The sequence below is a fragment of the Anarhichas minor genome, unplaced genomic scaffold (genome assembly GCF_050575085.1).
Source record: "Anarhichas minor isolate MPS153535 unplaced genomic scaffold, ASM5057508v1 ptg000026l, whole genome shotgun sequence".
Classification (NCBI taxonomy): Eukaryota; Metazoa; Chordata; class Actinopteri; order Perciformes; family Anarhichadidae; genus Anarhichas; species Anarhichas minor.
Window position 1 is genome coordinate 7,904,103 of NW_027466472.1, and position 13,482 is coordinate 7,917,584.

General features: G+C 44.9%; 2 protein-coding genes across 2 annotated transcripts in view; both read left to right on the forward strand.

The window, feature by feature from the left end:
- The first annotated feature begins 206 nt into the window (after window positions 1-206).
- On the forward strand, window positions 207-3,821 carry p2ry6 (pyrimidinergic receptor P2Y6). Its single transcript, XM_076101014.1, has 2 exons — window positions 207-625; window positions 805-3,821. Exons 1-2 carry the CDS (start codon window positions 207-209, stop codon window positions 1,475-1,477), a joined length of 1,092 nt encoding a protein of 363 aa, XP_075957129.1. The 3' UTR covers window positions 1,478-3,821.
- Window positions 3,822-7,020: 3,199 nt separating this feature from the next.
- The window catches only part of arhgef17 (Rho guanine nucleotide exchange factor (GEF) 17), a 52,162-nt gene continuing 45,700 nt past the window's right edge, over window positions 7,021-13,482 (forward strand). The window contains exons 1-2 of the mRNA XM_076100816.1: window positions 7,021-9,328; window positions 9,365-12,300. Coding sequence (XP_075956931.1) covers window positions 7,021-9,328; window positions 9,365-12,300 — 5,244 coding nt within the window. The remainder of the gene's footprint in view (window positions 9,329-9,364; window positions 12,301-13,482) is intronic.

The window sequence follows — 13,482 nt, forward strand, 5'->3', positions numbered from 1 at the left end:
CTGTGTACTGTAACATGCATACAAATCTAGAATTGTATTGTAAGTGGGAATATCTCTCGTGAATTTTAATATTTCCGACAGATCGGCAGAATCCCGTTAATGTGTGCTTATACACATCATCACTCTTGTTTGTATCTCAGTCAAAGCACTTTTATCAAAGTAATGAGCCCCATCATGTCTCTCCCTGTCCCCTCTAGGAAGTGAAGATGCCACACTCCTTCCCGACTGAAACACTCGTCTCCAAAGCCTTCCCTCTGGACTCCTTCTCTACCAGCGCATGGCCCACAGAGCCGTACGCAGCGGACGGCTTCTTCGCCAACGTCAGCAACATCGGCGGGTTAGGCGTCCCTCGCTGCACCTATAAGGAAGACTTCAAACGTATATTACTCCCTACTGTGTACATTTTAGTCTTCTTGCTCGGACTCCCTCTTAATGCTGCCGTCATACTGAAGATATGGAGTACTCGGCGCAGTCTGTCCAAAAACAACATCTATATGCTCAACTTAGCCATAGCTGACTTCCTGTATGTGATGTCACTTCCCTTGCTCATCTACAACTACGCCAGTCATGACTACTGGCCCTTTGGGGAGTTTACCTGTAAACTGGTCAGGTTTCAGTTCTACAGGTGAGATTCTGAGTATAATAATCTATTTATACAGCTGTGCGTTAAAAGTATTCCATTTCTTTTTTGACTTTTCATGTTTAGTAAGAGGACGTGGTCTTTCTCACAACACAGTACACAATATTGCAGCTTAATAAGATTTGATTTAACAGCATTTTCTTTGTCTCATCTTCCTTTTTTAGTAATCTGCATGGCAGCATCCTCTTCCTCACCTGCATCAGTGTGCAACGCTACGTGGGCATTTGCCATCCTCTGGCGATGTGGCCCAGGCAAGGCGGTCGCAGGTTGGCGTGGAGCATCTGTGGAGGGGTCTGGTTGATGGTCGTCGTCCTGTGCGCGCCCACTTTTCACTTCGCCGCGACGGGAATCCAGCGAAACCGCACGGTGTGTTACGATTTAAGTACGCCCAAGAAATCACTAGACTACTATCCTTACGGCATGGCTCTGACCTGCCTCGGCTTCCTGTTGCCTTTCATGGGCGTGATGGTGTGCTACTGTCGGATGGCCCTCATCCTCTGCCGCCCAGTGTCCCACCAGGGTGTCTCCAGGGCGACTGGGGAGAAACGGGACAAAGCGGTGAGGCTGATCATCGTGGTGGCGGCAGTGTTCTGCATAAGCTTCCTGCCGTTTCACTTCACCAAGACCATGTACCTGGTGGTGCGTACTCTGCCTAATGCGCCCTGCGAGACGAGAAACTTGTTCTCAATCATCTATAAATGCACCAGGCCGTTCGCCAGCATGAACAGCTTCCTGGACCCTATTCTGTTTTACTTCACCCAGCCACGCTACCGCCAGAGCACCAGAAGGTTCATGCTCAAAGTCACCACGCTCAGGAACAAGGGCACCAGCGTGTGAGCCGACGGTAGATCAGGTCCTGCAACAGTATTTCTTCAAATCTGGTTGCTACACCAGTGGTGGATCCTAGGAGGCTGCAAGGTGGTACACACGTATTGGTTGCTGAGTTTCCTTGTGTATGTTCTAATGTAAGTCCTCAATGCTTTTACCTACAACTCACGGCAACAAAGAACCTTACCTTCCTGAGAGGTTTCTAAAAATGTAGAGGTACTGGGATGTCAAGAAGACTTCTGAAACGCAAAATAAATGGAGGTTGTAATCTTGCAATATGAAAGATAAACAGACTGAGAAAGAACAATTGGCATTAACCATCACAGCAATCACAGTGTATTCCTCCTCGGGCACTTATTATGATTCTAGAGCGCTGCACATATACGATACATACCGTCAGCAGACCAGGGCATTCACATCCTGCATTCTCACCATTATCTGTTTTCTTTCAGTCTCCGCTATGCGCTGGGTAGAACAGTAGTAAAGGAGTTGTTTCACACTGTGAAAAGTGTAACAGTTTGATAGATGTAATGATATAGTGACAATGCTCTAACGTGATAGGGTAATGAAGAGTGTCTTCCGCTTTAACAGGCCTCTGCAGTTTGTATAGAACTGTAGGTGACAGATGATTGTGTGATTTGTGTGATGTGGAGGTGTAAAAAGAAATGATGAAAGAGAAAAAGAAGAGTGGATAAAATCCACTATGGCATGAAGCCATGTAAAATGCTCAAAGCAATTGTTAATGTTTATGACTGCATGTAAGAAATGCATGAACCACTTGTGTGGGGAAATGTGCATTTTTATATGAAGAGCTCTACGGTTTCTGCCCTGAAAGTTGTAAGACTTGGTGTTGCATGTTTTCACCACTGGATGGTGAGTGCACCCCACTGCTGCAACAACCGCTGCACTGATACTGAATGTTCCTTTTAAAAATGGTACGGATATTAACACGTCATCCAGTGAGGACAAGATCTCAGCTACTACGATCAGAGATAAACTGGTGCCAACAAAACCTAAATATCCAGCTCATACCACACTAAAATAGACCATCAGTCTATAGTTTTCTCCACTTGTCCATTAAATTTTCCAGTCAGCAAAGGAAATCCATTGAGAAGCATATGTCAATGTTAATACATTTAAGAGTTGTTATCTGATGCATTAGATACTTAAGAGGGAAGGAAAAATGCTATTTATGGACTTTAGGGTTAGGGTTAAATTAAGGCTCTGCCTGCTGTTTTCCACTTCCTGTTAGTGTATGATTCCTTCCCATGAAATGTTCCAAGAAATCACCTCTGCTGATGGAAGTTTAGTGTTATATAAATAATGAATAATAAGGAATAGAGACATCTAGGAAAAGGATCTCTGTGTTCTTAAGGAGGTACTCTAGAGTGCATGTGAAGTGTTTAGTACTTAGTACTGTTTGGATAGCACTAACTGGATACAATGCAGTCTAAATGTGCACAGCATACAATTTTACATCCTTCTACTATTTCTTATGGAGTTATCCCAAGTAACTGAGTTATTGAGTTTGTGAATTGGTTATTTGCAATAACTTTTGCAACTTGTCTTTCCGACACACACTGTGAAGAAACCGGCTGAAGATCAGGCACCCATGTAGCCCCTCTCTGAATTGACAATTTGATATCAAAATTTAAATATCACTAAAATAATCGTTAATGCTGTTTTTTTTTTTTTTTTAATACATTTAATTTGCCAACAACCTTTGAATCGCTCTGAAGCCTGACAACCTTTAGGCAGCTTTAAACACATGGTTCAAACATGCAAATGAGTTTTGCACCCATGAGGGAAGAAATGTTGTGTATATTGGTTAAATGTGAACATGTCAATTTCATGCATTTCAAATGCATGTAGAATTTTGACCACAATACAAGGTCATGTGCTTAAAATGTTGGGATCTTCTTAATGAATGTATGTGTGGGTGTACAGCGTGTATATTCAGTAATGTAGTAATATACTGTATGTTGTGCTCCTGGCTTCAGCAAAATGTGAATGCATAGTTCTTGTTGTGTGTATGTCCGGTTGAATATTTGAACGTCTTATTATATCTGTCTGAAACGTGTGTGTGTGGTCAGTTTGTCTGAAGAGATTCAGATGTCTAGAAAACACTGTGCCAACATATGTGTCAATCAGTATTATTTAGAAGAATTCTTATTTTTGTATCAGGAAAATAATTTTATTTTTGTTACGTAGTATATAATTTTGTTGATGAAAAAGTAACATTTAGGTTTATATATATTATTTTCTTACCATGCAGCCCCTTTGAGTTGCTTGTGTAAATGTTTTGGATGTTGTCGTAATGTAACAGCCATTTAAAAAAGTCACTCAGCCTATATGAATGCCTTCTACTTCTTCATTCAGAAAATATGACATTTTCCAGTGGGTATATTGTCTTTATTATCTTTTTCACAACATTAACTGTGTGTTGGTTGCTCTTTTACCTACTCACATGTTTCTGGACTGCAACCTGAAGATTTCCTGACTCAAGTCAACTTTTCCAATTTACAGGTTGACACAATTCTACCTGGCAACATGTCTGGTAGAAATTGCCTTGGAATTTATTGGGCAAAATGCATTATTGATGTTGCTAACAGTGCAAACAATGATGAAAAATGCTGACAGAGTTTAACAGTGTTTACCTGAGGGGGAACCTGATTGAGGGTGCTAAAACTGCTACGATGCTGTCGGTCATGACGGCATTGTCGGCTAACCGCCCTAAAGAGCAGTGCACTGCGCTAACCAGAGGTGCACGCTCACATGCACGAACCATGCACTACACGCATGCACTGGGAGAAGCTCGGATAACAACACACACAGAGAGAGAGCCCCTTCATTCTCTGCACAGGTACACATTACTCCATTTGCATAGCAAATAGTTGTTTGCTGCTATATTTAACGTTCAGAATGTTGAATACAGCTCTTTTAAAATTGTGTAGGGAGTTCAGCTAAAGTCCATGATCACCCACCAGTGACCTCGCATTTAACAGGTCAGACTGTGGAGGGCGCTGCAGTCGGCAGCTCCTCTCTAAGGGAATGTGACACAGAATTCCTTTTTCTGGGACAGACAGCCTCATGGGAAGCACCACAGAGGAGTTACTGGGCATTAGTGAAAACTTTTTTCTTTGTTTTTGCAAAACCCCCCCCCCCCCCCCTTGAATGCTCACCAGCTCACCAGCATCATCATAACACACTGTGGTATTGAGCTATTGGGTGAACATGCACTCTCTGGCTTCCTCTGTGAGCGTTTCACTCTAAAGAGACAGAAATACTGAGTTTATACTGTATCTTGGAAATGCATAGTGTTTATAGTGATACGCTCTTGTGGATATTTTACAAAAATGCTGCAGGTCCAAAATGTTTCTCTGAATGTGTCGTTTTCTGTCCAATACTCCTGACAATGCTACTGTCTTTTTCGCAAGGAAGGGGCTATAATTACACCTAGTTTGTCCACAGTATGATCTGCCCTTTATCAAAAAAGGGAAACAAAGCTTTTCCTCTCAAGCCCCGAGGACTGCGGTCAAGCCAGCCTCCACTTCGAAAAACACAGTCAAGCCAGCCCGCACGTTGTTTTGCGGTACGCGTATGTACAAGGCATTACGGTAGTAGCGTGTAAAATCTGACTTCAAAATAAGAGCAGTTCCGGTGAGTTTCGGTTAACGTGAGAGAACATTCATTCAATAAGTCTGTAAATCATAGATACATTTATTAATACATTAAAAACATAATCAAATAGATACATACATCAATGAAACTAAATGAATGAATGAAAAAGTATACATTTTATAAATGATAACTTTAAACAATAATAATTACTGCATGCAAACTGTATTTCAAGGAAAAATATAATTCCAATTGTGTAAATACTTATACAAATATATTAATAAAGAATACATTTACACAGACCAGTATGACTTCTAAGTGGCAGTACACTACATCAAATTCAGAAACTTCAAGGTTACACTAAGTGACTAATTTCACTTGGGATTGATAGCAGACCACCTCAGAGAATATCAGGACATTCTGATGTAGCATTTCAAAATGAAAGCCCTTCAAAATGTCATTCATGAGCCAACTTCCTTCTAATTTCAGATTAGATTTAAAAGAAATGGTCTATAATTACAAAATAATTTCACTATAGATTAATAGTAGGTACACCACCTCACAGTGTCACTCAGAGAGAGCCAGGACATTCTGATGTAGCATTTCAAAATGAAAGACCTTCAAAATCTCATTCGTGAGCTAACTTCAAATCACATTCCTTTGAGGACACTTTGAGGTAGTGTACGATTAATCTAAATTGAAACTATTATGGAACAATATACCATTTCTTTTAAAAGTTAATCTGAAATTATAAGGAAGTTGGCTCATGCATGAGATTTTGAAGGGCTTTCATTTTGAAATACTACATCAAAATGTTCTGATTATCCATAATTGACACTCTGAGGTGTTTTACTATTAATCTGATGTGAAATTAGTTTTGAACTGTGGACAATTTCCTTTTAATTTTAATCTCAAATCTAAGGTAAATTGGTCACTTAGTGTAACCTTGAAGTTTCTGAATTTGATGTAGTGTAGTCATTTTTAAGCCATACTGTTGTGTGTAAATGTATTCTTTATTAATACATTTGAATAAACACAGTTGGAATTACATTTTTCCTTGAAATACAGTTTGCATGCAGTAATTATTATTGTTTAAAGTAATCATTTATAAAATGTATACTTTTTCATTCATTTATTTAGTTTCATTGATGTATGTATCTATTTATTTCTGTTTGAAATATATTAATTAATTATTCTATGATTTACAGACTTATTGAATGAATGTGACATGTCCTATCACGTTCACCGGAACGTTTCTCTTATTTTGAAGTCAGTTCTTACACGCTACTACCGTAAAGCCTTGTACATATTGCGTACCGCAAAACAACGTGCGGGTTGGCTTGACTGTGTTTTTCGAAGAGGAGGCTGGCTTGACCGCAGTCCCCGAGGGGACTATGACAACCCCTATACCCCTAGTCCCGCCCACCCCCTCTGCCCTATCTCAGGCATTAACATGCAAAAAACAACATAAGTCACGGAAAACCAAATCATGCCAAAATAAGGAATCCACAAACTGTTTTGGGAATTAGAAGTGGATGATGCGTCGGGCCTGTGGAAGCGTGCTAACCTGTCGAAGGGGCTAAAGTTTGGAAATATTAAGGGATTAACAATGGATGGTTGTGTTTGTGGACAGGTTGTGAAAGTTTTGGCCAACAAAAGTAGCGCTTTCCTCTTTGCACGGATGCGGTTTCGGGAATCGACAACATGTAAGTTTTGATAACAGAGCAGCACTCACTGAACAGATTATCACTTGGTTCACCTCGTTATCAGTGCCAACAGTTACGTTTTAATAGAGTGATTGTTGTTGGGTATTCACGGCGTTAGGCTGCGTGGGAGAGAAATAGACCACAAACTTCCAAAAGGTGCTTGGATCTGCAATACCCGTGGAGTTAAAAATGTGTGTGTGTGAAATCTAACAAAGAAAGACATGAACAATGGCAGCAAGAGAGAGGAAGAATGCGGCTGTGTATCGCAGCGTTTCTTTCAAAAAGTTGGGGTCCTGGAGCGCCAACAAGAGTGAAGACCAACAACACAAATCAGAGGATTCGGAGGCAGCTGGCGTCGCCCTTCCCCCGGAGCCCAGCAAAGCAGAACAGCTCTTGGCGACGCGCAATGTCTGTGTGTCAAGAAAGGTTTCCAAAATCTCTGCCACCACCGCCGCCTGCCTCCCGACCGCAGATCCAAAGAGAAACTCCTCTACTCCTATCTCCTCCATTTCTCCATCCATCCGACAGCTCACTGAGAAGTTTAGCAGCAGCGGCTCCGCCGGGACGCACAGAGCCTCACCGGGAGACGGCGCAGCAGTGACGCCGGGGAGCAGCACTCTTCCCCGGGCCAGGGGCTCCACGAGAGACTGGTCGCCGTCTCGTAAATCTTTTCACGAGGACAGCGGCGGTGGATATTTCCAGCATAGTGATACTACTACTACTACTACTACTACTACTACTACTACTACTGCTGCTGCAGAGTCACTGACAGACAACAAAGTGCAAAAGTTCCACTCCGAAACTGACTCCGTTTCAGGCTCGGACTCGGAGCAGAAAAGTGAGAGGCGGAATTTTAAACGTTTATCAACCGACAGCAACTCTGGTAAGAGAGATTATTCACATGTCAATGCATGTCCCTCTGATAATAGAAACACTTTGACTACAGATGAGGAAGAGGATGTTACTCTTAGAGGGGTTCCCCCACCCTGTAAATCCCACAGAAGTTATGCCTTTACACACCACAGTGACTTTACTCCCCTGCACTCTGACCAGTGGCCCAGTGTCACCAAAATTAGACAAATTTTCGACGAGAGTCAAGGCACAAAGCACAAGACTGACTCTTCTGAGAATTTAAAAGCAGTCAGCAGAGGACATTTACATGAGCTCAGCCCCAGTGACGGTGCTCTTCTCTCGGATAGAAGTGACAAACTCTCGCCTTGCAGCTCTGCTAACGAAGCTAGTATCCCGTCTTTGCATGGCAAATGCATAGTTGGAGCTCAAAGCAGAGAATGCAGCACTGTTAAAGATAATTTTTATCACCGTATGGACTTTTATTCCAAAACTGACCACCAGCAGTTCTCAAATGACGAGGAGGCAGACTTAGAGGCACAAAGTTCTAATAACCTCAAACCTTCTGACGTAAATACTTTTGAAAGCGGCAGCAGTAGCAGCCGTCGTTGCACTGGGGGTAGTCACTACCAGAGGATTAACCCATCTCCATACAGATCTCATAGTCCCAGCACTGAGTCAGAGGCGGCCCACAAGACCCTCAGGACGACAGGCCTGACATCTGACCCCGGCCCTGACCTTCAACCCCCTGCTACTTTGTCTTGGAGTCCATCGGAGAACTTGAACACCTCCTCCTGCTCCTCCTCTCTTCAGTGGCCGACAGTGAGGGAGAGAAGGGATAGACAGGGGGTCGGGCTGCCCAGGGATAGTTTACATTCCTCACATAGCTCCTCTAGAGCACCAGCGCCCACCCCCTCCTCTGCTCCAGGTCCAGATAAAGCCATTACCTCCTCCTCTACTGTACCTCCCTCCACGGAGGTAAGAGCCTCAGCAAGAGTTGTCTCTCCTCTCAGGTCCCGCTGGAGGTTTAGCTCTGGTGACGAAGAGGAGGAGCACACCAGGAGAAGAAGAGGAGGTGGAGGAGACGGTTGGAGTGTTACTTCTGGCCCAGCTCCTTCCATCTCCCACAGAGCAGGAGAAAGGGGCACCACTGAGCGAGGAGGTAGCTATTTATCCCGCAGTAAAAATGGCTGGTGGGGTGCTAAGGGCATTGGCAGGTCCTCAGGCAGTGAGGAGGACAGCCCTGGTTCTATAGGCCCCCACAGTCGAGAGGCAGTGCGCCGCCGCTCGCTGAGAAAGAAGAAGAAAGTCAGTGGAGCTGCTTTTGCAACAGGCCGTGATGATATTGATGATCGTGATGGCGAATCAGAAGACAGCGACAGTGACAAGGCCTTGACCATGGAGCGTTTAGAGAGGCAACACCAGCAAAACACAGGAGGAGAATTTGCGGGAACAGTATCTCGGAGCCACTCTGCAAGGGAACCCAGCAGTCACAGTAACAGAGCCAGGGTGCAGCAATGGGAGCGCATCTCCTCACCTGTGATATCCACGTCACTTCCTGGTGTATCACGAGTGTCAAAGGTCAATATTCCCCCTTTTGTTTCCAGTCCTGGGGGTTCTCTTTGCAGCAGTCGATACTCCAGCACTGAGACACTGAAGGAGGAGGACCAGGCTGGCTGTACCAAACGTGCACCAAATGTGTTTTTTAACACGGGTGGAAAAGGGGGCAACGCTAGCAGAACTGCATCCTTGTCCATGCTGAGTAAAACATACCATGGGAATTTTACCATGTACCGCTCCCCAAGCTTTGGCCATGGGGATAACTTATCTCGTACACCTGTGCGGATGCGCTCCAAGATTGTGCCTACAGTCACCCCCTTATCTAGTGTACTTGCCAGAGAAGGTGGGGCATCGGCAGGAGTTAGGGGTGGTGAGACTACGGCATTAAGCAGGACAAAAAGTGGGGATGGGGTGGATGATAAAAACCCAATGTCCATATCCAACCCTGATATCACCTCAGAAACTATGTCCCTCTTAAGCTTTCTGAAATCTGACCTGTCAGAGCTCAAGGTGCGGAAAACAAGTGGAGACAAATCCAGGGTCTTGGATGGGTCCCCAGTGTACAGGATTGGCTCACGGAATCAAGGCGGTAATCTGCTACCTTCTGGTCATCGGCCGTCACTGAAAGACCTAACTGCCACCCTGCGGCGTGCAAAATCCTTCACTTATTCAGACAAACCCACTACAGCAGTGAGGTGTTACTTGACAGGTGGCGCCACGAAGAGGAGCTCTTCTGAGCAGCAGCTTGATTTGGATGGAGAGGGTGATGGAGGGAGGGTGTCAGAGAGGGAAGTAGAAAGTGATGGCGGTGATTTTAGGGCTGGGAGACGACAAAGAATGAGGGATTATGGATTTGATGATGATGGTGAGGAAGGGATGCCAACTCCTTTGCAGGAGAGGTATGTGCAGGAAGCCAGGCAGGTCATTCGAGATATCTGCCAAATGAGTACTAGAGAAGATGATAATGTAGATGTAAGGAGAACTGACGATGATTTGGAAGATGATTGTTTCCAGGTCAAGAAAACTAATGAGGAAAAGGAGAAAGCAGGAGTGAGTGTCGAGGATCAGGCAAAAACGGATCAAGAGGCTGAGTTTAAGAACACAAAAGACAAGGATAAACATGAGAGGGAGAGAGAGAACAGGGAGAGGGAGAGGAGCGAGAGGGATGGACAAAGTATACAGTTAGAGAAGCTAAACAGCAGGGGCACAGAGTACAGGGAGAAGGCAAAGAGAGAGAGCAGAGAGACGGAGAAAGCCTTACTGAAGGGCGACTCGGAGGAAAGCATGTTCTACGACCGCTCTGTGGATGAACTTTCGGGCCATGAGTCTAGTTTAACAGATGAAGGGATTGTAACAGAGCCAGAGACGGGCCCAAGTGACCCTTCTGAAAGGTCATTTCTGGGCTCAGCAGGGGTTAATTTGGGGTCACGAATTGCTAACGATGTGCTAGGGCAGCCTGTCACCGTATGGAAGCAATCGGCTCTCCATCAGGCTGAGGGGTTTAAGCAGGAAAGACAAGAGATGACAGAAAACAGCGTGAATTGTACAAATCGTCTGAACGAAGTCAACGTACCTCCCTCCTTACCTCATCCTGCCCGCATGGCTGAGAGTGACAGTATCATCATGGAGCTGAGCAGCACTGCTGGTATCAATAATGTTAACACTGCCAGTGAGGAGATCAACACCAACAGCGCTGTGTCGCAGAGGTCTGCTGGCACCACAGGAGGAGGACTTGAAGCCCCTGCAACACCCAGTTCTATCCGACGAAGGCGCAAGTTCTCCCCTTCTGGTATTAACAACACAGGCTCTGATTCCAGTAACGGCAGTAACGCAGAGTCAACAATAGCAGCTGTTGGAAATGGGGAGTCCACAGTCTACCGCTCTCTCAGTGACCCTATGCCTCAGCGACACTGTTCTGTGACAGAAGAAGGTAATAACAATTTTTACTCTGTGGACAGCAACCTGTTAGGATCCCTATCTGTCAAAGGTGGAGGTGGTGCTCCAGATGCCTCCGCTGTGGCCACTTTGTCAGAATACAAGGGCAGTGTGGCCAGTGACTTGTCAGTTTACAGTGATGGCGGGCTCCGAGATGATGCCGTTCACGACTACAGTGGGGTGATCAGGAGCATTGTAGCTGAGCCAGGTGCAATGGACAGACTGATGACCGATGACCATGGCAAAGCTCCCAAGAAGAAGTCGTTCAGTGACCCCAGTCGCCGTAGCGATGTCCCTTTACTTTCCCAGAATTACCCTCATCTCAAAGGTCAGACTGGCAGCACTGAGCCAATCAGTGAGCTGGATCAACCCGGTCCGATTCCACCTTCCAGCAGTGAGCCAATCCTGAGTGAGAAGCGAGAGGAACTGTGGGAGCCAGAAGTGAAGCCTAAACACGCATTGCTGACGCAGCCAAATACAAAAAAAGTCAAAGCTCGTTCCCAGTCTGAATGCACCCATCACTCTGACAACCATGATGATGACGATGATGATGCAATAGACCAAGGTGAAGAGGCGGAGGTGCAGAAGTTTAACTTTAACCTCAAGCTGGCTGAGGTTCTGTCCCCTAGACTGGTTCGTCGGCCCACCAGAAAGCGTCCAAATAGGCTAGCTCAATTTTTCCCTCATGAGGACCCATTTGAGCAACTGGGTTCAGAGGAGCTGGAGGACCACGGCGACCAAACCGACCTCACCCCTCCCCTTCCCCCGCTGCAACCCAAACCCAAAGCAAGATCCAAGCATGTCCGCCATGCCAGCGAACCTACCATCTTCCTCCCCATCTCCCCACCTCCACAACTCCAGCCATTGAAGGAAGTGGACTCCCTCTCAGTCCCACCCACTGCAGAGCCTCAGACCTCAAGTAAACCTCCAGGAGACCAAGCCCCATCTCTGGAGGCTGTGACCCAGAAATATATTCTGGAACTGAGCAATGCTGAGGGCCCAGGACCTCCTCCAGCAGCCAGGGATGGAGCAGAAGGTTCAGTGTTGGCTTCGGAGGGACCCAGCGAGACCAGCACCAGTGGAATTACAGAAGCTGGACCACAGAAGAAGAGCACAGAGGACACTGCATCCACAGCCACCCCACAGAGGACCAAGCCCAGAGTGGTGAGTCCACTTAAAACCATTTCTTATGCTCTGTTTGTGCATGTGTGTGTGTGCAAGTGCAAAGCTGGCATGTTCAATGCTCCCTTGCTGCATGGTGTCTTTGAGTTCTGATGATTTAAATTTGTATTTGACCGAGAGAGAGAGAGAAAGAAAGAGGGTGTAAGTGATTTGTTGTCGGCTTTTTTCAAATGTCTCAAATATGGTGGAAAAACTGTATTTTTATTTTAATAATGGAAGATAAATGGGTTTCGAGGTGATAAATGTTGTCCTGTATAGTTGGCTTGTTCTTGTGGTTTCACCCAAAAGTGCATGTGTGCTTTCTATGAAGTGATGTGAATCAGGACCCATATGGTAAATTTCAGAGTGCATTTAGGAGCAGTACTACAATACAGCAGCCATTACAGGCTGAACAGTGTTAAATAAACATCAGAGGATGTTATTAGTTTGATTAAACAAATCTCAGACAAAGGGCATGAAGGAGCGCACCAAGGCCTGCTGCGTGTGTGTCTGTTTTCATTTACTTGTTTCATCCAATATCGATTGTATCTGTGCCAGAATCGTAGAGTCATAGAGAGGGAATTTAAACCACCACTAGGTAGAATAAGAACTATATGATGAACGTACAATGTGCTAGAAACTTTAATAAACCGAAACGAATGTAAGAACCTAAATACTGATGAATGCACACGCTCTTATTTTGTAAGGTTTGTTAACTGTGGCTAGTTTGGAGGATTGGCTTGTGTAACAGTGCATTGTGGGAATTAGATGTGTCCGTCTGTGTGTTTCAATGTCTGTGTTATTCATTGAACACGCGCACATCACCTCTCCTGGGGGTCTTTGCCTAAAGTCCAAGTTTACTATTCAGTCATGGGTGTGATTCTGAATAGGTGTTGAGAAAGTAAAAACAACACGGGGCTTACCATCCTGAGCTCAGGACAGAACACATTGATATTGATTCATAGTATTTCCATCTATTGCCCTGGTATTTATTAGTTTTTGATTGTTTAATCCTTTGGCCCGTTGTCCTTCCTTGTTGCCGTAGGGACGGTAGCAGTAGCTGGCGAGTGACCACACCAGGCAGGAAATGGGTTTAGCGAAATGGGAAGTTGTTGTGGTTACTGAAGTGTTTGAAGATGTCCAGAATTACCGGCCAGCGTGTGTGTGTGTGTGTGTCTGTGTATT

What these genes read in the sequence shown, in the direction of transcription:
- p2ry6 (XM_076101014.1), top strand. Translation starts at nt 207, where the DNA reads ATGCCACACTCCTTCCCGACTGAAACACTCGTCTCCAAAGCCTTCCCT. An exon ending in GTCAGGTTTCAGTTCTACAG is followed by an intron (nt 626 to 804) that starts GTGAGATTCTGA and finishes TTCCTTTTTTAG; the next exon opens with TAATCTGCATGGCAGCATCC.